This window comes from Sceloporus occidentalis, unplaced genomic scaffold (genome assembly GCF_023333645.1).
Source record: "Sceloporus occidentalis isolate IW3139 unplaced genomic scaffold, rSceOcc1.0.p SCAF_3, whole genome shotgun sequence".
Classification (NCBI taxonomy): domain Eukaryota; kingdom Metazoa; phylum Chordata; class Lepidosauria; order Squamata; family Phrynosomatidae; genus Sceloporus; species Sceloporus occidentalis.
The window spans coordinates 10,767,464-10,794,901 of record NW_028316983.1 but is presented as its reverse complement, the minus strand read 5'-3'; the positions used below and the strand labels follow the sequence as shown (position 1 = coordinate 10,794,901).

Below are 27,438 nucleotides of genomic sequence, written 5' to 3'. Positions count from 1 at the left end.
CCAAATAAGAACTCTTCCCCCCCCCCCCACTGAGAAAATTACCTTCAGTTCCCAAATATTTCAATTATTGCAGTATCTTAAAACTTCATGTTGAGTATTTAGAAGTGTAGTTGAAGGGTCTAAAGAAAAGGGACAGGAAGAATTCCCAAGGGAATGTGACACACAGCAAATAAAATAGTTCTATGTGTGAATGAATTTTAATGTCTCACCATTTGTCATGCTGGAAATTTGGGGAATTAAGGAAAATGAATGAGATGGGGGAAATTCCTTGCTTTTATTTCCTCCAAATAGCTGTGCCTCAGACTAGTTACAGGACAAATCACGTTGTATCATTTGTAAGCAAAGAAAGTTAGAAGCAAACATTATGAGAAAATTACACACTGTGATTGTATTTGAGTACTTGGCCAATGTTGGTTAATAATACTCCAAAACTGTGTTTCGACTGTGTGTGTGGTTAGTTAACTGTTAACTTGTGTTTGCACTGTTGGAGGTGGACAGTGCTCAGATAAATAGGAAAGAAGGCATTTAGGTGTCTCCTGGACGAACAAATGGGATCCAGAAACTTTTATGGGATAACCGTTCTCTTTGAATAAACAATTAACATTGTAGCTCTGAAAAACCTGCAGTTTGGCAGTGGCTACAACCCAGAAACTACCTTTCATCCAGTCAGTCAACTTTCTCTTGCACTTATGCAATGTTTCCGGGTTCTTGCAAGGATAAAACAGGAATTGAGGACTGAGAAGCCATGTATGTGATCAGAGCTCCTGGGAGAAACAATGTAAATAAATAAAGATAGACCAAACTATTACAAAACGGTGAGCAAACATTGGAGTTCTCCTCTATTTTGTCAGACTAGATGATAAGGAAAAAATAGGAACATGGGATGTGGGAGGTGATGTTGAGTATGACGCTGATGCTGATGTCCATTCTGTATGCTTCACTCCTGTAACAGCCCCACTGTAAGAGCAGTTGTATTTTTTCCAGGATCATACACAGAATTATAGAATCATAGACCTGGAAAGGACCAGAAGAGTCATCTAGTTCAGCTCCTTACCATGCAAGGATACACAACTTAAGCATTCCTGAAAGATGGCCATCCAAGCTCTGTATAAAGACTTTCAAAGATGGCGAGTCCACTGAAGCAGGCTATTCTGTTGTTGAACAGCTCTTAACAGGATGTTCTTCCTAATGTTTAAATGGAATTTTTGTCTTGTAATTTGAATCAATTGGTTCACATCTTAGTCTGTGGAGCAGCAGAATGTATAAAGATGGCTGTCATATCGCCTCTCAGTCTTCTCTTCACCAAGACAAACATAGATGGCTAAATATCTCACAGTACTGTAGATCCCAGAATTCCATCACATTGAGTGTAGATTCAGGCTGAGAGAGTATGAGATGAAGCAAGTGAGGGAGGAGGAAAGACGAGAGAATTACCTTACCTTTATTTCTCTAATAAACAAATCAACATTTTTTACATTAAGTCCAGAACCTCACAGCTGGTCCACTGAAATATTTTATTTATTTATATTTTATTTCAAGGATTTATATCCCACCTTTCTCCCACAATAGGATTCAAGGCAGTACAGATTGTAGGGAAGACTATATCTAGGCTTGACATTTTAAGAGAAAATAGATAAATCTGGATAGATTTTCTGTTATGAAAATTGTGCCAGTCTAGTTGTGGAAGTTTTGGCAACTCCCAGTTCCACTTTCTTGTTGTTATTGTTGTTTTTTTTTAATGGAGAGGCTTTTTCTTGCCAACAGCTGAGTTTGTGGACGCATGAGAGAGCTTTCTTCCTTGGTTTCATGAAAGGACTTGGGAGCTGGGCCAAATTATTGTCACTGTTGCTAAACCTTCCGCTGGTGAGCTCAGTCATGCCAACAGAGCTCAGAATGATGGGTGAGTGGCAGAATGTTGGAGGGCATGTGATGATACGAGGAACAGTTATGGAAAGTGGGGAGACCAGTTGGACCTGGTGAGGCTCTGGAGGAACTTGTGTTGCTTGAGTTAGGTGATCTGAATTGAAATGGGTTTGATGAACATGAATGAACTGGCTAAACGTGACAGCCGCTTGGTGTAAGAACAGTTGTAAGTGCTAGTGTAGAATAGTGGCCAAGAAACCAAGCTGTAACCTAAGCAATTTCTGGTTCAAATTTTGCTGCTGCCATAAATTAATTGAAGAGTGTTTGAAAAATTGGAAACCATCTGAAGGTGTTTTGAAAGATTGGATGTTTTGAGCAATAAGAAATCTAATGATTTATTTAGTTGCATGTATAGTGGTAGAATAATATATTTCTTCTTTCGTCCCCCCCCTTTTTATTACAGTTTTGATGGGGTGTGTGTGTCAGAGCCCCTTTGTTTCTTAGTCAGTTACTGTTTAGCATATTAGTTTGTGTTTATTTTCTTAATTTAGTGTTTTAGTATTGTGTTTTAACTTTTGTTTACTTTTAATTTTGTATGTTTGTGGGTGTGTTTCTGTGTGTATTTATATCACTATATATGTATATCTTTTTCAATTTTTTCTTCTCTTTTTAAACTTACTCTTCTTCTGAATGTTTATTATTTTGTTCGGGAATTAGACTGTTGGTATAAAAACAAACAAACAAACAAATAATTTTAAACAAACCATGATCAGACGGGAATAAAAACTAGTGAAACAGTGGGTAACACTGAAAAGAAAAGAATAGAAATGAAATTTTGCCACAGACATGAAAATACTGAGCGTGTGTCCACATTTCAAAATTATATCAGTTTAATGCCACTGTAACTGCCATTGCTCTGTGCTACAGGATCTGGAGTTTGATGACAGTAGCTGGAATTCTGCCAGTTAGTCCCAACTGGAGTAGAATCGTTTAGTTAACTGTTAAATGCTGTGTCAACACATAAGTAAATCCAGTTGATTCAATGGTTCTTTTTTAGTTGGGACAAACAAAAGGATTTTGGTCAATATTTAGAATACTCTTCTGGACAGCTCTAGAGTATTAATAACTCTTGACCACGCTTTGATATTGGTAGAATTTGGAGACACAGCCAACATTACTCTGGGATACCAGTATGCAAAGGGATCTTGTAGCACCTTTGAGACTAACTGTGCCCCAGGCTCATGAGGTCACTCTTTGCCAGTTTATCACATCTATTTTCGGGTTTCTAGCCTGGACATACCACATTCCAAAATTCCTTCTGCCATTTATAATGGTCATTCACTCACCCTGGTCTTAGACAACATCTTTCCTTTGGCTCTCAGCTACTGTGATAAAACTCAAAGAGATAGCCATGTTAGACTGGAAAATCCATACACAAAGGGATCTTGCAGCACCTTCGAGACTAACTGAAAGACATAAGTTGGTAGTATGATCTTTCATAGACTTCAGCCTACTTCCTCAGATACATTTGGTGAAGTAGAAAGCCCCAGGACCTATATAGGAATGCAAAACTTTGTGGGTGTAGAGATGAGGTGACAAGTTCAGTTTTATCAGTGGTTGTTAGGAGACAAGGCAGAAGGGACAGTGTTGCCTCAAGCCAAGTTTAGTAGATAACCATATGAATATTGGGATATAGTGTGGGAGCCAAAAAGATGTGATGAACTGGCGAAGTTAGTTGATATACTCCAATTCTGCTGCTTCTCTTTTCAGTCTTGAAACTGAACTTGTCATCTCATCACCATACCCACAAGTTTTGCATTTCTATGGCTATTCATATACTCTGATTATAAAGGAACTTTTTGGACAATATTTCACTCCATGTATCTGAGGAAGTAGACAAAGTCTATGAAAGATTATGCTATAACTTTTTCTACACAGTGTGAAAGCTGCTACAAGATCCCTTTGCACACTCTGATGTTGCTTGGCACTACATTCCCTGGTTTTCATATGTGAAATGTTGGCACGTATGGAAGTCAAAGTTGTGCACATTGGTTGCTCAGGCCATCTCTTATCTGAAGCTTGCTTGAGCCAGGCAGTGTAACTTCAGTGTAGTGGTTGCTGGATGAATTTTCCAGCTATGCCCTGTTATGAATAAGGGTGGCCAAAGATGAGTCTTTAAAATACAAATCTGACATGACATCACCAAATCCAGGTGAATAGGTTCAGATCTCTTTTACAGCCTCTCTCTTGTTCTTCCTTTCTGTCCTAATCCCAGGTGTCGTAATTTAGAAACTGATGTCAGATTAAGTTTATCTGAGAGTCTTGCTTTTCATTGTGTGCTTTTTTTATTAAAAAAAAAATCAATGTCTCTGCCTTTTTATGGCAGAGTGGGCAAAGTGCCATCCTCCAGATGATATTAAACTACAACTCTGATCAACCCTAACCAGAACATCCAGTGATGAAGAATGCTGGGAGTTGCAGTTCAGCAACATCTGGAGAGCTGCAGCTTGACCATGTCTCATTGACCACAAGCTTTCAAACATCTTTGATCACCTTGAGTGCCACTTGTTTTTGAGAAAGACAGGGGATAAATTCAATAACTCAGGGGTGGGGCCTCAGTTTGTGATCCCTGAAATTCTCAGAACCTCAAAAAATGGGTTATTTTTTTGTCCAATAATCACCCTGTGCAAAAATGTTTCATAAAACAAACCTAGGCCCCCCTCTCCCATTCCACCAAACCTCAACAGCTCAAAATGAAACCTGAAGTGGCCTAACATCCTTTGCATTTGTGTTTGATGTAGCCTACTATATGCATGTGTGAAAAATAGCTCCTGCCCCCTCTGCAGTTGTCCACTCCTGTAGTAAATAAATCCAGTGTGGCATCTTATGGGGTTGAAATTAGCTTTTTATTAAAAATAATAGAGAAGGATTGAGATACTTTGGGTGCATTCTTTTGTACCTAATGTCAAATCCTATGCATATGCTAAAACAAATACTTGTTGGGAAAACACAATTTATTTTACTGGCTGGCTTAGAATACTTGTTGAAAACAAATGGCATCTCCCATCTTCTGCAGGCCTGAATCTCGAATATGGACCTTGATGCTGCTGATTGGCACCTGTTTGCTCTACTGTACAAGGGTCACAATGCCCATCTGTGTAGTGGCCATGAGTGCCCACTTTGACTGGGACAAGAAACAGTCTGGCATTGTGCTAAGCAGCTTCTTCTGGGGCTACTGTTTAACTCAGATCATTGGAGGTCACCTGAGTGATAGGTAAGGATGATTCTATATTTAATTGCATTGTGACCATTATAGATCTAGAATGAATATTCACAGTTATTCAAAATGCATTAGGTTTTTTTAATTTTGCCATTCAGATTTTGAATGATTTGCACGCTGAGTATGAAACCTGACCTCCTCATTTGAATGTTCTTAGCTTTCTATGCACATCTTTGATAGGTTTGTTGTTGTGTGCTACAAGTTGTTTCTGACTTATGGCAATCCTGAGGTGAGCTTATCATGAGGTTTTCTTTGGAAGATTTGTTCAGAGAGAATTTGTCTTTGCCTTCCTCTGTGACTGAGAGAGTGTGACTTGCCAAAGGTTCCCCAGTGGGGTTCCATGCCTGAGCAGGGATTTGAACCCTGGTCTCCAGAGTTAGAGTCAAATGCTCAAACCACTACACCAGGCTGGCTCACTCTTTGATAGGTATCAAGTATGGAATAGCATATAAATGGTCACCTACGAAATATGTATGTCTGCTATCAAATCCTTTCAAATACTATCCACTGTATGTCAACTGTCTCTGATAATTATAATTATAATTATAATATGATTGTAGTATATTGTGCTGTAGTATATTGTGTAGCATTGTGTGCCAGCTGCCAAATACTAAAACGTTAGCAGTTGTCAGATTATAAGATAATATCAAATAATTTCCTGATTTCAATAGTTTAAATCAGCAGTGGAAATCCTGTGACTCTCCAGATGTTAATGGATTGCAGTACCCAGCATTTTTCACAATTGGTTAAGATGCATAGAGCTGGTGGGAGATGCAGAAATACAACACATGGAAGCCCACATATTTCCAACCTCTGCTTTATTTCACATGATTTAGGATGTCAACAATTTGCAGAATTTTGAGCATCAAAAATGTTTGGTGGATGAGTTTAAATTTAAATTAGATTTGAAAAGTGAAAACACACAGGCAAGTCAGGGTCAAATTTATTCCACTCCCCCACTTTCCATTTCTTTTCAGGGTCTTTGTAGTCCAGCCTTCACCACTTGGTGCCTAGAATAAGTGGTGAACTGGAACTGGTCTTTCAAAACTGTACAATTGAAGGTGGAAGAACTTCAGACTCTGCAGCAGAATATGTACCTCTGAGCTTTCCGAAATTGCCATACCCCCTTCCCCATTACCCCATCATTTTTGCATGAGTTTTCCCCTGTTCTAAAATGTTGAAATGCTTTTCCTTATTCTCTTCATTCTTGGCAGTAAGAACTTGTTTAAAATGCTTTGATATTTTTCGGTACTACCCCTTTATTTCTAGCATTGGTCAACACTGGAATGCAAATTTGCAACCCGGGCAAATGTTTCTGAAATTGAATTTGTCTTTTCTCTGCTGAAAGAGATTTGCCACCCTTGTGGCATATGAATAGTGGCATGCACAACTCATGTGCTATGCCCCACTCATTTTCAGGTAGGGGCAGCATTGTTTCCTGCACCTAAAACATTGATTTAGGAGTGCACAAAACACCTTTGTGGCCAGTATCCTGATTCTCTTCTGTCTTCTAGGATAGGAGGAGAGAAAGTTCTCCTCCTTTCTGCAACAGCCTGGGGGTGCATTACTGCCATCACTCCATTGTTCATCTATGTTGGCTCTGCTCACCTGGTCCTTATGACCTTCTCCCGGTTCTTCATGGGGCTGTTTCAAGGTAAGATTATCTATTTTTCAGAGTTTTGTTTACCGAGATATTGGGACTGGAGTGTGAAGTTGGGCTAATCAACTCGTGGCCATGAAAGTTTCTCATTTTTAATTATAATTATATTTTTTTCTTTTTCTTTTTTGCTGTGCCAATGTAGCTTCCCAAGGTTTCCTGAGAGCAATGCATCCCCTAACCTCTAATACAGTGGTCTCCAAACTTTTTCCAGCTACTGCCCCCTCAGTTGAATAGCAACTGAGAAGCCTCTCTCCCATTCCAACTATCCATCAAAGACCAGTTCAGGTGTCTCGTGGTTGTTCAGCCAGCTGTTCGGTTGCTGCTCCCAGTGTGACCAGATGCAAAGGGAGACATTTCTCCCTGGCAAGGAGGGACTCTCGGTCTTTCTTTATTGGGGTGGAGATGGGCACAGCCAGTGTGTATGTTGCAGGTTTTCAGAGACCACATGCTATGGACTGGAGACTGATACAGATAGGGAAAGGGAGCAGTTTTAATTACAGGAGCTGCTTTAAGGTGAAGGACTCTTTCCAAGAATCAATCCCAGATGTTCCTCCCTTTCCTTCACCAGAAATATGTCTTCCCCACACATATTCACGTGTTCCCTCCCCATACACATACACAAACATTTCTTCTTCTGTTACCTTTTCTCTCATCCCGTCCAATGACAGGTCCCAGCAAAGCTCACATAGTTTAAGCAGTGTCCCAAATCTGAAAGCTTCTTTTTGCTGCCACTTCTTCCCCACCACCATGTGCTCTAACTCCTTGCTCCATTCAGTCAGTCTGTTCCAAAATAGTGCCACTTCAAACCATAGAAGTGAGGTCCTGTGCCCAAGCCTCACAAGAGATTCCCAACTGCCACTGCCACCACCAGTGAAAACAATTATTTAGTGGATTTTGGATTTTGTTGTAGAGAGAAACTTGTCTTTCCAGTAATCCTGTTTCCAAACCTTGGTGTACTAGCATTTTGAGCTGGCTCCACCAACAAACTGGGAGCAAGTTTAATTGTTTCTATAAGAGAATTACGTGTTCTCTGTATGCAGAAAGAATTTGCAGCCTAACTCCATGGTCTGGGGTAACTTGCTTTTGGACATTCCTTATAAGCCACCCTAAGTAGAGCACATTGTTCAGTCAGATCTGAACAGATCTTCAGTCTCAAGAAAAGTAATGGTTGGTTCACCAGACTCAGCTGGTAAAAGCAGTTGTCAGCAACCACCACTTTGTGCAGGAGTAATATGAGATCCAAAGGCATGCCAGTGCCATAAGCGATGCTCTTTTCATCTTACTCCACAGCAGCAGCAGCCCTGACCATTTAGGTCCATCTCTTTGATAGTGAATATAGAAAGGGTGAGATATGCTGGGATGTGAATGGCAGGGCAGTTGTGATTTCATGGAATGTTCACCACAGTCCAGTTGTTGAAGAGAAAGGGTTGGCAAAAGTGTTGACAAACCAGTTTTTCTGTGAGATGTGAACGCAAATCTGAAATAAATTGTTTGCTTAAGAGGCAAATCTTAAGAGACAATCTGTGGTTGCTTCCAAAGTATTCTGTTCCCAGAACTGCCTTAAATTCTTCTCGTTACCTCCACATTCTTGAGAGATGCTGAGCAGCTGTTTATACATGTGTTCCACTGTGCAGTCTGGCAGTGCCAGCCTTGCACATCTAGTACAAATCACTTCCTGTGAGGTTGAAAATGAGGCACCCAACATCAATCATATGGCTGGGTGCCTCATTGTGATCACAAAGGGAGTGACTCATGCCAGAGGTGCTGGGTGGCACAGTGAGATGCTATGCAAACAGCTGCCCAGTGTCACTCCAGAGTGCTCTGGATTTTTCTGGAAAATCTGCAGCAAAAGGTAAATCTTTAAAATGTGGTTTAAGGCAGGGATCCCCAGATTCAATGTTGTGAGGACAGTCTACAGTTGAATTGGAGCTTTGACCCTGTATCATGAAGACAGGTTGTGATGATTGGGGTGCAGGGAACAGTTCACTTGGCCCATGTAGGCATGCCCAAAGAGGAGCTGTGTAGTGCCCCAAACCTATTATAATGGGAATATCTTCTTCCCCCTCTAACTTATTAGGAGTTTACTTTCCTGCCTTGGCCAGCCTGTTTTCCCGAAAGGTGCGAGAGAGTGAGAGAGCCTTTACATATAGCACTGTTGGAACTGGATCACAGTTTGGGTGAGTATTTTTGAATGAATAGTGGGGCCATAAAAAAAGAAGACAAATTCTACTGGGATCTTTTCAGTGGTGGCTGGTGGCTCCTGTGTCAGTGAGTTTGTGAACAGGCTCTAGGTTTTTGTCTGAACCTAAAAGGAGCTTTGAGAGGGTACATCTACTACACTATAGAAATAATGCCTTTTGACACTACTTTAACTGCTATGGCGCCATCCTACACAATCCTGAGATTTGTAGTTTTGTGAGGCACCAGTACTCTTTGGTTTGGAAGGCCAAAAGACATGATAAAACTAGAGATCTCAGGATTCCATAGGAAGGAGCTATAGCACTTAAAGTGGTGTCAAACTGCATTATTTCTGCAGTGTAGATGCAACCAGAGGTACTGAGCTAGTTTTGGGATTACAGTTCAGTACATTGACTATCTCCTTGGGAGATCAGAGTAAAGCCTGCAGCAGATTTGTGACTCTCCAGTACTGAACTGTACCCTTAAAATAGGTTCAGCACCTTGGATACCTCCTTTACAGTTCAAATTAATGCACAAAGCACATCCAGAATCCCAGTGACATGGAAGCTGTCAGATACTACTGACTGCGGCTCTCTTAGCATCCTTAGCAACATGTCATGGGCTATTGGAAGGGTTTTGCAGTCTGTGGTCAACCCAATCTACATTAAACAAGCAAGAAATATAAACCCATTCTAAATGAATAAAATCAGTTTCAACTAGGATAAATGTAAGGTGCTACATCTAGGCAGAAAATGTGAAATGCACAAATATAGGTTTGGTGGCACCTGGCTTGAAAGTAGTACATGTGAAAAAGATCTAGAGGTCTTAGTAAACCAGAGACTAAAGAGTCAACAGTAGGATACAGCAGCCAAAAACAGCAATGCAGTTCTGGGCTGCATCATCAAGAGTGTAGTGTCCCCATAGAGGGAAGGATTAGAGCCATTCTATTCTGCTTTGGTTAGACCTCACTTGGAATACTGTCTCCAATTCTGGGCATGACAGTTCAAAAGGATAATTGGCAAGCTGGAATGTGTCCAGAGGAGGGTGACCAAAATGACCAAAGGTCTGGAAACCAAGCTTTACAAGGAATGATTTACGAAGCTGGGTATATTCATCTTGGGAAAGAGAAGACTGAGAGGTGACATGATAGCTATCTTTAAATATCTGAAGGGATGTCATATAGAAGATGGAGCCACCTTGTTTTCTGCTGCTCTGGAGGCCAATGGATTCAAATGACAAGAAAAGAGATTCCATCTAAACATTAAGAAGAACTCTTGTACTGTAAAAGCATTTAAATAATAATAATAATAATAATAATAATAAACTTGTTTATTTATAGCCCGCTTTCCTGGCAGATCAAAGTGGGTTACAACAAGGGTACTACACAATGTACAATTTACAAACAGTATGCATATAAAAATCACAACAGTATATCAAATTATTATTAAAAACAGGGTAAAAAATTACAAGATTAAAAAACCACAACAATAAACTAGCTTAAAGTGCTGGTGCAATGGGGAGAGAGCAGATATCATAGCGTCTGGGGGAAAGCCTGTTGGAAGAGGAAGGTTTTCAGCTTCTTCCTAAACAGGTCAAGGGATGTAACCGAGTGGAGCTCACCGGGAAGAGAGTTCCAAAGCTGCGGGGCTGAGATAGAAAATGCCCTCTATGCAGTCACGGAATATCTCGTGTCAGGAATTTCAACTGTGGCATAGACTGACTCACAGGGTGATGGATGTATTTAAACAGAGGGTGGATGGCAACTTTCAGGAGTACTTTAGTTGTGTAGTCCTGTATGGCAGAGCATTGGGCTAGATGTCTCTTGTGATCCCTTCCAATCCTAAGATTCTATGGTTCTATTCTGTGCAGGTATGCAATAACACTGAGTGGTTTTCCCAATTTAATTACTTTCTCTCTTTCAAGCTCTTTGTTAGATGACAGAATGGGAAGCAAAGGTCGCATCTTAACTCTTTTTCACCTTTCAGGACTCTGGTGATGGGGGCTGTAGGATCCCTCCTCCTCGACTGGTATGGATGGGAAAGTGTCTTCTACTTCTCAGGAGTGCTAACATTGGTCTGGGTATACTGCATGTGCAAATACTTGCTGAATGAAAAGGGTAAATATGTCTTTTTTTTCCACTGCAGCTTCACCCTTCCGACACTTGTTTGGCACTGGCCAGTAACCAGAAATATGAAAGTTTTGCCAATCTTGTGTGAGTGTGTCAATGATGAAAACTCAGGGCTTGGTTGATTTTCATCAACTTTGCATACATTTATTTAAAAGACACTAGCAATTGTGTTGTGATGATCAACAGGATATCTTGGAGAAAGAAGTGGACCTAAACTAAATTACTAGTTCCAGATACAGCAGGCATGGGCAAATGTTAGGGGTTAGGAGGCTGCAGTCCCTCCCCCTCCGAGAACATGGAAGTCTTTCCACCACCCTGAAACAAACAGGGATGTAATTTATCATTAGGTTTCTTCTCAAAAGAAACAATGAGTAATCCTAGCAATTCCCTTTCTGCTGCAAGAAAGTATTTGAAAACCATGTACAGTGGATCCTTGTTATACGCTGGGGTTTGGTTCCAAGATCCCCCGTGTATAACAAAATCCGTGTATGCTCAAGTCCCATTAAGTATAATGACATAGCAAAATGGTGTCCCTAATAAAAAATGGAACATCAAGGTAAATTTATACTTTTTTGGAACATTTTCAAACCGTGTATGCTTAAATCCGTGTATAAAAAATCTGTGTATAAGAAGGGCCGACTGTAGCTTCCGATGCCAATCTGCAATTTGTTACTTATTCTGTGCAAAATTCACAGGGGGTTGTTTTGCACAGAAAACAAGAGGAAATGACATTCATGTACAAAAATATTTCCTGTGTGTAAAATGTTTCCTGTGCAGAAAGTGCTATTTTTCAGTATAAATCACACACATGCAAATTTTGTACAGAGTAAGTCTTGTGATAAGCATTTGTTATGAAGGAAACAGATTTTTTTCCTGTGCTATTTTCTGTGCAAAGCCACAATATGCAAATTTTGCACAGAATAAGTCCTGAACTGCAAAGATTCTCATCAGTTTAGGATTCTTCTCATAAGGGTTTCTCTACCCTCACAAAACATGCTTTTTAATCATTTAGGTCCGTTTTAAGAGTGGCTTGAGTGCTGAACTACAACTCTGAAGAACAGGGTTCAATTTCCTGCTAAACTGAAATCCACTGGATGACTTTGGGAAAATCATGCTCTCTCAGATGCAAGGGAAGGCAATGGAAAACCACCACTGAACAAATCTTGCCAAGAAAACCCTATGATAGGTTCACCTTGGCATTGTCATTAATTGGAAATGACTTGAAGGCACATAACAAATGCTCAGAAATAATGTCTGCTGAAGTTTTAGCAGTAATGTTAACTATTATAAAATATTTAAAACAACCATGTAACACACAGTTAACTAGTTTCTACATAGATTTATAGAACAAATTACTGTAATAATATTCATTGACGAGACTTCTTAATTAGCCCATGTGTTTTCCTGGATCCAAAACTGTTGAAGAATTTCATCTACTCCTCTATCTAGTCCTCTGAAGCATAGGATACTGAGGCAAAAATAATACATGTGTAGTTCTTGTTAGTCTAACTGCATTCCTTGAAACAATACTCTTTGACATGGCTATTCACAGGATGTGATATGGCTGTTTCATGATCTTTTATCATTCAAAATACTTCATTCATACATTTCAAATTCTTCTTCACATAGCCAATCATGATTCTTCATCAGTCAAAACTATTATCTAAAGGTATACATGCAGTACATTAGTAAAGGCAGTTAACATACATACAACAGTGTGTCCAGAGGAGGGCGACCAAAATAGTGAAGGTTCTGAAAACCATGCCTTATGAGGAGAGACTTAGGGAGTTGGGTATGTTTAGACTGGAGAAGAGAAGGTTAAGAGGTGATATGATATGATAGCTCTGTTTAAACATTTGAAGGGGTGTCACACGGAGTATGGAACAAGCTTGTTTTCTGCTGCTGCAGAGAATAGGATGCAGAACAATGGAGGCAAGCTATAGGAAAAGAGATTTCACTTCAACATTAGGAGGAACTTCCTGAAAGTAAGGGCTGTTTGACAGTGGAACACACTCCCTCAGAGGGTGGCAGAGTCTCCTTCTTTGGAGATCTTTAAACAGAGGCTGGATGGCCATCTGTCATGGTTTTGATTGTGTATTCCTGCATGGCAGAGGGTTGGACTGGTCTTAGGCAACATCGTTCCTCCTGTCTTTGTCCCTCAACAACTATAGTTAAAGCTGAACTTGTCACCTCATCACCATACAACCTTGTTTTGCATTTTTCTGGGTATACAAACATTCTATAAAGGTCATTTATGGGCATCAGTTAATTCCGTGCTTCTGTGGAAGTGGATCAAGTCTACAAAACGTTATGCTATAGCTTCTTTCGCACAGTTAGTCTCAAAGGTGCCCTTTGCATACAGCATATATGTATATATATGTACACATTTAATGTTCATCATCATTCATTTAGATCTGTGTCATTTTTGATGTGTAGAAATCATCATCCCATTAGAAGACCTAGCAAAGGGCCTCTCCTTATCCAAACAGACCAAAGTGCCATGGAAACAAATATTTAAGAAGGCCCCAGTATGGTAAGTCACTATTATTCATTCATCTCCTCTGTAAGAACCGATGTGAATACAATTGTATGAGTGTACTTCCCTTGCTATACATATCCTAGCAAGCACAAAGAAGTTAAGGGATAAATGTCTCCTTTTTCTTATGGAGATATTGCATATGTGGAGGGGAATGTATGAAGAGTAGGGAGGTATTTTGTTTATTTTAGTCTCATCTGAGAGAATTAAAAATTCTCAAAATTTATTCCCCAATGGATGAAATTATGAGAATTTTTGCACATTGTTTTGCATTTTGGAATTTCTGTAAAAAAAAATTGCCAGCATTTTTTTCTTGTATGCTAAAATCATGCTTTGGAGTAAAAACTGCCGTTCTTTTTCTGCACAAAATAGGACTATTGCAAAATGCAATTTTTAGAGGAAAATGCAACTTTTTTTGCTATTGCTTTTGACAAGTCTTTTTGCTCTTATACAGGACAAAAAACTTCTCATTTTTTGGACAGAGTGTCTCAAGAGATACTCTTTGCTTATTTTCTTTTCATTCTTAGCAAAGTGCACCTGTTTTCAGTACATTCCCTCATAAATTGTTCATTTTGCTTCCTTTTCAATCCTGGTGGTCATTCATTAAAGAATTCTAAGGCTCTGATTTTGTCTTTTCTTCCATGTCTTCCACCAGGGCAGTGATTGTAGCCCAGCTGTGTGCAGCTAGCACCTTCTTTACCCTCCTCTCCTGGCTTCCCACATTCTTCACGGAAACATTTCCTGACTCAAAAGTAAGCTGGAATTATGTCCAAGAAGGGGGAGCATAAGACCATCACAGGGGTTGTTGTGACTGGTCTGCAAAGCATAGGTATATCTTCCTTTTTGGGGATGGGTTGCCAAATGGCAACCTGAATATCCTGCCTATACCTTCAAAGGGTTTGCTGCACTCATTGTTCAAGTCCCGCACTCTTCCTCCACTGATGCCCTCCTGTCTCCTGATTGCTATAAGATTGGGTCAGCAACTGTGGCAAGTTCAGGAGGGCAATTTTCAAACAGCCAAAAATAAAAAACTGACTGACTGACTGACTGACTGACTGTCTGTCTGTCTCTGTCTGTCTGTTTGTCTGTCTGTCTGTCTATCTATCTATCTATCTATGTATGTATCTATCAGGAGGCAGTGTGGTGTAGTGGTTTGAGTTTTGGACCATGTCACTAAAGATTAGGGTTCGAATCCCCACTCGGCCATGTAAACTCACTGGGATCTTGGACAAGTTACTCTCTCAGCCTCAGAGGATGGAAATGGCAAACCCCCTTCTGCAGAAACGTGCCAAGAGAACCCTGTGATAGAGTTGCCATAAGTTGGAAACAACGTGAAGGCACACAACAACAATATATATATATATATATATATATATATATTTTCTATAAAGGTTTTTTCTGGGCATCAGTGTATATGTACACACACACACACCAGTTTATATATACATACAGAAAGGTGGTTTAAAAAAAATGTTAAACTGTGCAAGGTGGTCTTGCAACCTATCTGAAAGGTGAATTGTCTCTCCTGGAAGTTCCCATGAAAGGCAGTTAATCTTATTTTTGGTCTTTTGCGGGAGGGGAAGAAAATTGTGGTACAGGTAGTTTGAACTGCTGAAGGCTGGAAAAATACCCTTGAGTTTACTATCACCACTTGTGGTATAAAAGATGTGTGTGGGGAAGAGGTAAGAATGCTGGATAGACGAGTCAAATGTGTCTTGCAATGGTTGCAGGTAATGTTTCCGATTTCCCAGGCCCTGGGGTTTCTAGGCCTAAGCCTGAGATCTAGGGGGTGCCTTGTGCATTAAGTACCAAGTACAGCTTGTCATTCAAACATGCAAACTGAGTGCAAAGAGCAAAAATAGTTTGCAGTCACTTAACACAGCAGTGGGGCAAGGGGAGGAGGAGCAGTATCTTCCCCATCCCTGTTGGCTTAAGCAAAAGCATTTAGCTGCAGCCTTTCCTAGTTAGTGTGTTGTTCCATATTAATAACTTCTGCAATGTTAATTATTCTCCAATATTTCTTGGCCACAAGTGTCCCCACTTTTATCTGTGTAACATTGGAAGGAATGCAGGAAGGTAACTGGCAGTCACTTCCAGCTCATTTCTTGTTTTTTAAAAAAGGCTTCTCCTGGGTCTAAAATGGCCCAGGGGGTTGAAAGACTGGTTGAAATTGCCCTTCCACACCTACTACAGGGAAGGTGGTGGAGAGGTATAAAGAAGCCTGTTTTGCTCAAGGGTGGGGTATAAATAAATAAGGGTATAAAAGAAGGCTTTTTGAAACATGTTTTAAGTCTTGAGAGGGCCACACACAGGGTACAGACCACATTTTGCTCACTACTGATTTAAAAAGAGATGCATCATCTTTGAAAGGAGGTCTTGCGGTTCTAGTTCGTTTTCATGTTAAAAGATTTTTCCTCTGCTAATTCCTGTTGGACACAAGCCAAGATGTTTTCTTAAAATTTATATTTATTTATTTATTTATATTTATTTTTTGCTATTTAAATTCTTTTTATGCAAGAGGAGACTATTTTTGGAATGCATGCAACCTTTGAGTGCCCATGGTTGCATTAGGCTGGGTGCTGCTGATATAAAACCATGCAAGTCCTGGTAAGCAGTGCAGCAATGCCACTGAGTACATGCACACATGTCACTGTCTAGGAAAAATTAGTTCCTAATATCTTATGGAAGAAACTTTGCTTGTATGAGGCAGGTTCATGATTAAGATGAAAGAGGGACCATAGATTTAGATCCTTTGGAGGAAGAGTCAGCATGGTGAAACTGAACCACCTACTGACTGGCCTTGTGTATTGCAAATAAGCAATTTCTATCATATGAATGAGTGTTTTTCTGCAATATTGGCTAGAAGTACCCAGTTTGTTTTTATTGCTATTGATGGCTGTCAAGTCAGCTTTGACATATGGCAACCCTGTGAATGAAAGACTTCCCAGTCACTTTTTTTTTCCACCAACAGACCTTGTCAGGTCTTGCAAGCTCAAGGCTGTGACTTCCTTTACAGAATCAAAAATTTAGCCAACCCAATAAAGCTATCACTGTTCTGTGGATTTTAGATTTTGTTGTATGAGAGAAACATGTTTTTCCAATAACCCTCTTTCCACGGACCACACCACGTGACACCCTAAGGGGAGGTGACACCATTGCTCCTCAGACATCTGAGTTTTGGCAGAAACATGATATGGGATTTACCTGTGTCCCATTAAAATACTGCAGAAACATTGTGAGTGGAGTAAAGCTCAGTAGGAGGAGAAAGAAGAGACCCCAGCTTTTTTTTACAAATAAAATTTCAAATTTCAAAATTTTAATTTTTAAAAACAAAAATTATTTAAATTTTTTTTCTTTAAAAGTCAAATTTTATCAAATTTTCACTTTAACCATATGAAACTGTGTATATGTAAATGCAAATGAATTTAAACAGAGAGAAATGTAAGGTACTACACTTAGAGAGAAAAAGTGAAATGCATAGATATAGGATGGGAGACATCTGGCTTGACAACAGTTAATGTGAAAAAGATCTAGGAGTCGTAGTAGACAACAAGTTGAACATGAGTCAACAATGTGATGCTGCAGCCAAAAAAAAAAAAAAAAAAAAAAAGCCAAAGGGAGTCTTGGCTGCATCAAAAGAAGTATAGTGTCTAGAATGAGGGAAATAATAGTACCACTTTATTCTGCTTTGGTCAGGCCTCACCTGGAATACTATCTCCAATTCTGGGCACCACAATTCAAAAAGGATGTAGACAAACTGGCACATATCCAGAGGAGGGCAACCAAAATGGTGAAGGGTCTGGAAACCATGCCTTATGAGGAGATACTTAGGGAGCTGGGTATGTTTAGCCTGGTAAAGAGACAGTTCAGATAGCCCTGTTTTAATATTTGAAGGGATGTCATATTGAGGATGGATCAAGCTTGTTTTCTGCTGCTCCAGAGAATGGGACATGGAGCAATGGATGCAAGCTACAGGAAAAGAGATTTCACTTCAATATTAGGAAGGTCTCTCCCAACTCTATGAGGGCTATCCAGTCCAACCCCTGCCAAGAAGAAAAAATACAATTAGAGCACCCCGAATAGATGGCCATCCAGCCTCAATTTAAAGACCTCCAAGGAAGGAGACTCCACCACTCTCCAAAGAAGTGTGTTCCATTCTTGAACAGCTCTTACTGTCAAGACGTTCTTCCTAATATTGACAACCCTAAGGCCTCCCCTCATTTCATGAAGACCCAACATGTACATGTGTTCCTGTACAAAGAAGAGAAGGCTTTTTATTGACCATTAATGAATATCAAATTATGGCCATTAAAAAGACTTCTTTCCTTTGTATAGGTCCAAGTGTGTAAGTTGTGTCTTCAAGAAAGGAGGGAAGACCAGCACTTCAGAGATAGAGCACTTGCTTTACATCACAGTTTCAAAATTTTATTTTTGGGATTATAACTCCCAGAATCCCCCAAAGTGGTGGGAAGTTGTAGTCTAAACAGCAACAGTTCAAAGTTTGCATGCAAAAGGTCACAGGTTCCCTCATAAGAAATTTCAGGCAGGGATGGGAAAGTCCTCCATCTATAACCTTGCAGTGTCAGTGTATAGCAACCTTCTTCAGCCTGGTGGGGTCTGATTGTATTGGACTGCAACTCCCATTAGCCTGGATGATGATCAGGGATAAAGGGAATAGCAAGAAGGTTGGTGTGGACAATAGAAAAATAGCCCAGTGGTCTGACCATGTATGAGGCAGCTTTCTATCTTTCTTTGGCAAATTCCACAGGGAACATCAGGTCTGCACAAAATGCAGAATTGGATGATAACCACTTTTGAACAGTAGTAGCTGATGATGTCTGGGTCAGTGGGTTGGTACATTGAGTTTGTAATTTTAATGGTGCTCTCCAAAAGAGGTTAAACACCTTAGATAGTTTGTTTAAATAAGAATTAGAATCTTGAGTGGATTCAGCATCCCACTGCCATGGAGCCAACCAGCCACCATTGCATTTGAAGGTGTGTTATGCTGAGCTGTATCCTTGATCCCATGGTACCTAGATCTTTGTTAGCCAAGTATCTGTTTGCATGTTTGTTTTTCTTCACTTCTTTCAGGGCTGGATATTTAATGTAGTTCCATGGCTCGTAGCGATTCCAGCAAGCTTGTTCAGTGGATTTCTTTCTGATCAGTGTATCAGTCAAGGTAATATGTCCTTTCTTTCTTTGGGTTGGAAGCATTCTATTCAGAACAGAACAACAAACATACTTTTTTTTTGTTCTGGTCTGGAGTGTGGCCTAAATATGCCAAAGACATCCAAGCCCATCTGAACTTGGGAGCCAAGCAGGGTCAGTCCTGGTTCATATTTGGATGGAAGACTGCCAATGAATACCAGGTACTGTAGGCTTTCAAAGAGAGAGAGAGGAATTGGCAAAACCACATATTCCATGCCTAAAAAGCCCTATGAATTTCCTAAGTCAACAGGTGACTTGAAGGCACACACATAAAGTGTGAGCAAATTGTCATTTGCTAGAGGAGTGGCATGAGAGGGTAAGTTTTGCTTAAATTGCTTCTCTTTATGTGCATCTTAAACCACAGGAGTTTTGCCTACTAAGGAATCATACACTTGGGATTTAATTCTTAGCTAATTTTGGTCTTGAGGGAAGCAATGAGAAAATTTAGTAATGTTCTTCCTGCTGTAAGAAAGTCTTTGAAAACAGTGTGTTTTTTTTTAAGACAGTTTGCAGTTCGGCACAAATTTCACATAGGAGCTTTTCTGGCTCAGAAACATTTGTTGCACAGCAAGTGCTGTTTTCTGCATACCAAAATGTGCAAAGTTTGCACAGGATCAAGTCCCAAACTGCAAAGAGTCTCATCAGTTCAGAATTTTCTTCATCAGGGTTTCCCAATTCTTGAGAAAGACAATTTTTAAAAATCATTTCCCAAGTATTTTTAAATAATGTGAAGTCGAAGCCTTTCATGCTGGAATCAATAGTTTTTTGTGGGGTTTTGGGGCTATATGGCTATGTTCTGGAAGAGTTTTTTTCTGATGTTTCACCAGCATTTGTGGCTGGCATCTTCAGAGAATGTTGGCATGGAAGTGAGTGGGGTATATATACTGTGTGACCCTTGGTTGAGAAGAAATGATTTACATGTTAATCTCTGTGTTGGTCTGTTGTTATTGGAATATTTTTGAATAGTCCATCCTTCTATAAGTTCAAGGTTTCCACAGAATTGCGAAACACATGGTAATAGCTCAGCAGAAAGCTAAACAGTGGTGTAAAAAAAATGGAAAAGAAAGTCAGGACATTTAATTCTATTTTCATTTTTATAAGGACAAGGGAAAAGACTTGCTTGCTGCAAGTCTGGATTTAATGGGCCACAGTAGGACAGTGTGTGGGGAAAAATTGAAATGAAATGAAAAAAAATGGAAAAAATGTAGCATGGAATTAAAATATGGAGAACTATGCTTGGAAAGTATGACTCCTTTTAACCAAGGTTCATGTTTCTGGGTGATTTTCAAAAATGTTTTTAAAAATAAAGTTTTCCATGTGGTCTTATACTGATTTCCTGTTTTTATGGGAGGGGTTGTTGTGGCCCACAATGTGGCCAGAGGGTGGAGAATTGTCTTCTGGATCCTCTTAATGGTTCAGCATTAGGAGAACCATCTTGAGGACAAGAGCAGTTTGACAGTGGAGTATATTACCTAGAAGAGTAGTTAGCCCCCCCCCCCCCCCTTACTGAAAACCCTTAAGGCTAGGCTGGGCAGTCATTTGATGGGAATGTTCTAGCTCTTAATTTCCTGAACTGAGCAGGGAATGGCTAAATAACCTTTAAGGTACCTCCATTGGTATCATTCTGTAATACCTCTGTAAAGCTGAGCAATGTCTGCAGAATGTCAGTTTGTGTGTGGGGCTGTGTGTGTTTGTGTGCACGCACCTACAAGTTACCTGTTGACTTGTAGAACATAAATTCCATAGGGGTTTCTTAGGCAAGGAATCCTCAGAGGTGTTTTTGCGAGTTCCTCCCTCCTTCCTACAAAACCTGGAATTCCTTAGCAGTTTCCCATCCAAGTACTAACCAGGGCTGACCTTGCTTAGCTTCCAGGATCAGGAACTCAGGTTCTTTGGATGTCAATTTACTTTCTCTGTTTTCTGTTTCTTCTTCCATTCCAGGATATAAAGCAATCACCATTCGCAAGTTTATGCAGGTAAGAAGAGAACCGTACTATTCTAGCAGGCAAGGGTGATAGAAACCGACAAATCTCTCAATATCTTCATTTGTATGAGAGCCTAGGTCAGGGGTAGGCAACCCCCGGCCTGCGGGCCGGATCTGGCCCAGCGAGGTGGCAGGACCAGCCCCAGCCCGGTCCTGCCGCCGCCGCCACCCTTGCGGCCCCAGGTCTCCCTACGGAGGGAGGCCTGGGGCTGCAAGGGCTGTGGGGGGGAGCCCGCGGAGGTGGCAGGCCTCTTCCACGGACTCCTTCTCGGTCCATGCGGCCCCAGGCCTCTCTCTCCGGAAGGAAGCCTGGGGCCGTAAGGGCCGTGGGGGGAGCCTGAGGAGGCAGCAGGCCGCTTCCGCGGGCTCCTTCTCAGCCCATGCAGCCCCAGGCCTCTCTCTCCAGAGGGAGGCCTGGGGCCGCAAGGGCCATGGGGGGAGCCCGCGGAGGTGGCAGGCCGCTTCTGCGGGCTCCTTCTTGGCCCATGCGGCCCCAGGCCTCTCTCTCCGGAGGCCTGGGGCCGCAAGGGCCATGGGGGGAGCCCGCGGAGGCAGCAGGCCGCTTCCGCGGGCTCCTTCTCGGCTCATGCGGCCCCAGGCCTCTCTCTCTGGAGAGAGGCCTGGGGCTGCAAGGGCCGTGGGGGAGCCCACGGAGGCGGCCTGCCCAAGCCCTTCCCTTCGGCCAAAAGGGCCCCTTGGGCCTGGGACGGGTGCCCAAGCCCTTCCCTTCGGTCTCCTTCCCCTTCGGCTGAAAGGGTCCCTTGGAGCCCTTTCGGCCGAAGGGAAGGGCCTGGGATGGGTGCCCAAGCCCTTCCCTTCGGCCTCCCTCCTCTTCGGCTGAACGGGCCCCTTGGAGCCCATTCGGCCAAAGGAAGGGACCGAGGAGGAGAGGGCGGGCACACGCCTCCTCCTCCCTGCGGGGATTCGGTGGAAGCTCCACCCCCGGCACGCGGCCCTGCCCTTGGAGGGTGGAAGCTCCCCCCAGCTTCGGCCCCCCAGTTGTCTGAGGGACAGCAACCCGGCCTCCGGCTCAAAAAGTTTGCCTACCCCTGGCCTAGGTGGTCCAGGAGAATCTGATGTGGGCCAGAGGGACAGGGGCTGAAATCTCTGGGACTTGTCCCTTATTTCTTCTTGCGACCTAATTTATAGAATTGTTTTGAGGTTGAAAGTAGTGAGTGGTAGGAAGACAGTTATGCATACTTTGAAAAACCTTTCTTTGATTCTGGCAGTAAGTCTGTTGAAGGCAATAGTGATTGTATTCAAGTAAGCATTCATAGACTGGGCAGCTTTTACCTTAGTGACTTTTTGAGTCTCTGTAAAGTGAAGCTTCTATCTTACCTGTTGGCAACAAATCTAGCATTTTGATTTTCTTTTTTCTTTGAGATTGTTGGCTCAGGAATGTCCAGTATATTTGCCTTGGGCATTGGTTACACCTCCAGTTTTTTCCAAGCAGTGGTTTTTGCATCTGCCTGCATTGGACTTCAGACCTTCAACCACAGGTAATATTAAGATCCCAGGTGGGGCATGGATGAACGGGTGTGTTTTGGTGGATGGGCTTGGGTCAGGTCTCTACTTGGCTCAGCAACTTGCTGGCTTGACACAGGAAAGTAATTATGTCTTTGCCTAACCTAATTCACAAAACTGTTGAGAGGATGTGCTACACCAGATAGAATAATAGAACTATAGAGTTGGAAACTACCACAAGAGCTATCTGATCCAACTCCAGCCATGCACAAATTCAAAGCTAAAGCACTTAAAAGATGGTGATCTAACCTTTATTTAGAGACCTTTAAAGGTGAGTCCGCCATCCTCTGAGGCAGTCTATTTCACTGTCAAACAGCTTTAATTGTCAATATGTTCTTTCTAATGTTTAGGTGGAGTCTCTTTTGTTCTAATTTGAACCCATTGGTTTATGTTCTGGTCTCTGGAGCAGAAGAAAACAAATTCATTCAGTTTTTCCTTCAAATTATTTAATACTAATTCAATGTAGTGGTTTGTGTGCTGAGTTACAACTCTAGAGACTAGGGTTGAAGTCCTTGCTTGGCCATGAAAACCTACATGGAAATGTTGGGCAAGTCACATTCTCTCAGTCTCAGAGGAAGGCAATGGCAAAGCCCCTCTGAAGAAACTTTGCCAAGAAAACCCCATGATAGGGTCCTCTTAGGGTTGCAATAAGTAGGAAATGACTTGAAGGCACACAACAACAAACTGAACTATGTCTGTCCTATCACTTCTGAATCTTCTCTTGTCCAAGCTAAACATACCCAGCTATCCCATTCCTCATAAGGCTTGCTTTCTAGACCTTTTGCCATCTTAGACACCCCTCTTGTGGACATACTCTAGCTTGTCAGTATCCTTGAAATGTGGTGTATGGAAATGGAAATTGTATTCCAGGTGAGGTCTTCCTAAAGCAAAATAGAGGGGAACTATTACTTCCCTTGATCTGAACATCATATTACAGCTGATGCAGCTCAGAACTGTATTGGCTTTTTTGGCCACCTCATCATGTTGTTGACTCATGTTTAACTTGTGGTCTATTAATTATGCCCTGTGTCATGCATCCTATCTGTGTGAATTTAAGTTTTCCTGCCTAAATGTGGTGTCTTGTGTTTATGCCTGTTGTAATCTGTTAGTTTTGGCACATCTATCCAGTCTGTTAAGGTCATTTTGGAACCTGACTGTGTCCTCAAGAGTATTAGCTACCCCTCCTAATTTGGGGTACCTTAGCCAAAGGATGTGACTCTTTTGCCCTTCCCCACTCCAGCAATATTCAATTGCAATAATGTTCAATTTCATTGCAAATAATGTATTATTTTGTAGAGCTTTTCAAATAGAGTGTTTGTCTGATTAATCATGTTCTTTACTCAGAGTTGAACTACTTCATTTTTTTTCCCTAAACAGTGGCATCTCAGTCAACATACAGGACCTTGCTCCTTCATGTGCTGGCTTACTCTTTGGTGAGGATAAGCTATTTCCAGATTTTCTCTGCATCAGAAAGAGTAGGGGGAAAATCAAGAAGCAGTGTGATATTGTAGTTGGAATGTGGGACTTGAGAGATCCAGATTTGAGGTGCCCATGACACTCATTTCATAATCTTGTCTCTCATTCTGACCTACCTCACAGGATTGTCATAAAAATAGTGGGGCAAGGAGAACCGTGTATAGCACCTTGAGCTTGTTGGAAATGAGGTGGGGATATAAAATGTAACTTGTCAAAAATTGTCAAGTTTCCATCCCCTAAATATCATCATATGAGAGGGACTAGAAGTTGAGGATAGGGCTAAGGATATTGAACACTGCATTCCAGTTACATGAAGTAACTTTTCCAAGTAATAGAAGAGTAAGGTCTGAATTTTGGGCGGGAGGAGAGGGGGGGGGGGTCCAGATATTGTTGAACTGCAAGTCCCTCCAACTCTACCCAGTTTAGCAGATGGTGAAGAATTCCAAAAGTTGCATCGCAATAACATTTGAAGGACCACATCATTCCCTACCTTGAAATAAAAGGAGGCTCCATGATAGCCAGCATGGTGTAGTGCAGTGGTTCCTAAACTATTCTTTAAGGAATTTTGGACTTCAGCTCCCAGAATCCCAGACTATTGGCCAACATGGCTGAGGCTTCTGGAAGCTGAAGTCCAAAATCTCTTAAAGGATACAGTTTGGGAACCATTGGTGTAGAGGTTTAAGCACTGGATTATGACTCTGGGGACCAGGGTTTGAATTCCTGCTTGGCCATGGAAACCCACTTGGTGACCTTTGGCAAGTCTCAGCTTCAGAGGAAGGCAAAGGAAAACCCATTCTGAACAAATCGTGCCAAGACAACCCCATGTGGCCGTAGGGTTGCCAGAAGTCAGAAACTATTTGAAGGCATGCAACAACTGCACTCACTGGTTCAGGGAAAGCTTGGCTAGAAAGGGGCTGTTTGAAAAGATTTGAATAGGTTCATAGATGAAAGATGATGTTTGAGATGAAGTATTTGGGAAAAGGGAAGATAGTAGGTATACATATATGGAACAAAAGCGGCAGGAAACAGAAAATGTATGGAATTAAAAGCATTGCGTATTTTTTGGCATCATGCCTCAATTTCCCTTCTGTCTCTTGGCAGGTGTGGCAAATACTGGAGGAGCTTTATTAGGTAAGTTGTTGTTGTTGTTGTGTACCTTCAGGTCCTTCTGACTTATGACAGAAATAACATGAAGGCACTTAAGAAGAAATCGAGACACAGCTAGATGTTTCTTTGATTCCTCCCATTCTCCACCAACCAAAGAATGGCCATAGGGGGCAGCTGCAGTGGCTCAATTATAAGTTGGGGGGGGGCAACTTATACCAACCTCTGCAGTCACCAAGAAAAGTCATACATGGTCATAAGGTGGACTTACACCTGTATATGCGACTAACAGGATGCCAGCCATGGTGTTTTTATTTTAACCAATTAATTTTAACTAATTAATTTTAAATAAATAAATAATTAATTAATTTGTAAGCACTTTGCATCCAAACTCTGGGATGAAGGCAGGATTTAAGTCATATAAGTTATAGTACAGATATATTGAATGCCATAGATGTTTGGTTTTAATAGAAGAGAAGCAAGAGGCTAGTTTTATGTCAATTTTTTTAAAAAAATGCAAACCCTTTCCCTCCCTCTTTTCATGCAGGTGTTGTTTGTGTATACTTAGCTGGACATTTGATTGAAAGTACTGGCTCATGGGTATCTGTCTTCAACCTTGTGGCAACAGTGAATGCTCTTGGACTCTGCACATTTCTGATCTTTGGCAAAGCTCACAGAGTGGACACAGACACTGTCAATGTAGATCTATAAGTGTTCTCCTTGACAGGACTAGAAAATTGCCAGGATGGTTTTGGACTTACATTACAGAGCTTCAGCTGAACACCAAAAATAACTTTGTTGGCCATGCAATGATGAGAAACCACATGCTCACCTATTGACTCTGGGGGTTATCAGAGCCCCTTTCATTCCCATATCATTCGTATGTGTTTGACCCACTTTGCTGCTTACCTGCAAGATGGTAATGTTGTCAGCTCATCTATATTTGGGCTTGTCTTCAGTTCCTTTGTGTAGTGGAACAGGGTTTAAATTGCAGACAAACACAGAAAAAGGCCACCACAATTGTTACCGATTATTTTTAAATGGTTTGGCAATGGGAGCAGCATAGAGTTGGAAGAGTGAACTATCTGTATAAAGAGAGAGGATGACAGAAAGAATTTCTTTTATGCAGTTGTCATGGAGGTCCTGCAGATTTCAGCCAAAGCATGTGAAAAATGGTAGAGTTTCTTTTTTCTTTCAGAGGTCCTTAATCCCTTCTTCAGAATCAGACTGACAAACCAGGCATTGGTTTTCTCAGCGATAACTCCGAAACTTCCAGCGTGTGAGACGTTCTCTCTGTTGCTGAGATGCTACATGGCTGAGAGTAGTGTTAGAGTTTTGGGTGTGGAATTCTGTTACAACTCCTGTGTTAACTGCCTTAAGGCCATTCCATTGCTGATGGAATGTATATGTGTGTGTGTGTGTGTGTGTGTGTGTGTGTGTGTGTGTGTGTGTGGAGACTGGAGAAGCATCTGGCATATCTATTGGAGTGCTGGAGGTCTAAGCAGATGGTGTCACTGACTTGCAGCTGCCTATGGAGACATAGCCAGTTACCTCTCCTATCCTCTCTTCTCACCACCTTCAATGGAATGACCATGGAGTGGGGACTGTCACAGTGCAACAGTGAGTCCTGGAGGTAATTTGGTTATTGCAGACAGAAGAAAATCGCTGGAAGGGCGGTATATAAATAAAACTTTATTATTATTATTATAAGAAAAGAATGCCAGCCTCTGCAATGACCAGCCCATAAGGTGAAGTTCTGATTACATGTATTACTATCAGGATGCCAGCCTACATGTGCAATAACAACTTAGTTGTTTCATAGTTATATATGGTCCTGCCTATTTTCCACAGGGAGACTTTCACTTGTGGAAGAAAGTTTATTTTACTTAATACTCAGACTTAAAAAAATATATATTTGGGAGCAAACTGCAATCTGACTTCTCCCCCCTCCCCCCATTACCAGCAGATATATTTGCCAAACCACCAGTATGTTAACAGTAGCTGTGGTTTCTTCCTTTGTTCTGGAGGATGTGGTTTTGTACTTAAATACTATCTGGAATTGGTTTGTGTTTATAATATGGCTTGAGATAAGCAACGTTTGCTCTCTCTACTCCATGACCATTTCATTTTGCACGCTTTCAATCACGTGTGAGCATGTGTATGTGTCTATATATACATACACATTCTGTGTATTATATATTTAAATGTTTAAGTTGTAACTATTAACTTAAATAATTAAGTTATTATATTATTTTATTGCTCTTAATAGTCAGTGTTCAACTGCTGTAATATATTCACACAGAAAGTCTGATCTAACCCTTTAAATAAAAAGCAAAAGGAGAGATGGCTGTGATGCAGATGTATGGGGAAATACAGTTGCAGGATTGTGTTAGAGTAAATCCCCAAAAGCTAACCAAGAGGTGCATAAAAGCCATGAGCATTCCTACCAGAATGGAATCAACATGGAAAAAGGGAAACCTATTACATTCTATACTAA

The 27,438-nt window shown here is 41.2% G+C and overlaps 1 protein-coding gene across 1 annotated transcript; it reads left to right on the top strand.

Moving 5' to 3' along the window:
• The first annotated feature begins 1,962 nt into the window (after window positions 1-1,962).
• SLC17A9 (solute carrier family 17 member 9) lies at window positions 1,963-27,082 on the top strand. Its single transcript, XM_089518469.1, has 13 exons — window positions 1,963-2,007; window positions 4,940-5,137; window positions 6,658-6,797; window positions 8,881-8,980; window positions 10,967-11,097; window positions 13,546-13,642; window positions 14,301-14,397; window positions 18,737-18,824; window positions 20,795-20,829; window positions 22,221-22,336; window positions 23,739-23,794; window positions 24,939-24,968; window positions 25,489-27,082. Exons 2-13 carry the CDS (start codon window positions 4,965-4,967, stop codon window positions 25,650-25,652), a joined length of 1,227 nt encoding a protein of 408 aa, XP_089374595.1. The 5' UTR covers window positions 1,963-2,007; window positions 4,940-4,964; the 3' UTR covers window positions 25,653-27,082.
• The last annotated feature ends 356 nt before the right edge of the window (window positions 27,083-27,438 follow it).

Excerpts from the sequence above, each read along its gene's own strand:
- SLC17A9 (XM_089518469.1), top strand. The coding sequence starts at position 4,965 with ATGCTGCTGATTGGCACCTGTTTGCTCTACTGTACAAGGGTCACAATG. Across the intron at positions 14,398-18,736 it reads AAACATTTCCTGACTCAAAA|GGCTGGATATTTAATGTAGT; the intron begins GTAAGCTGGAAT and ends CACTTCTTTCAG. Across the intron at positions 24,969-25,488 it reads TACTGGAGGAGCTTTATTAG|GTGTTGTTTGTGTATACTTA; the intron begins GTAAGTTGTTGT and ends CTTTTCATGCAG.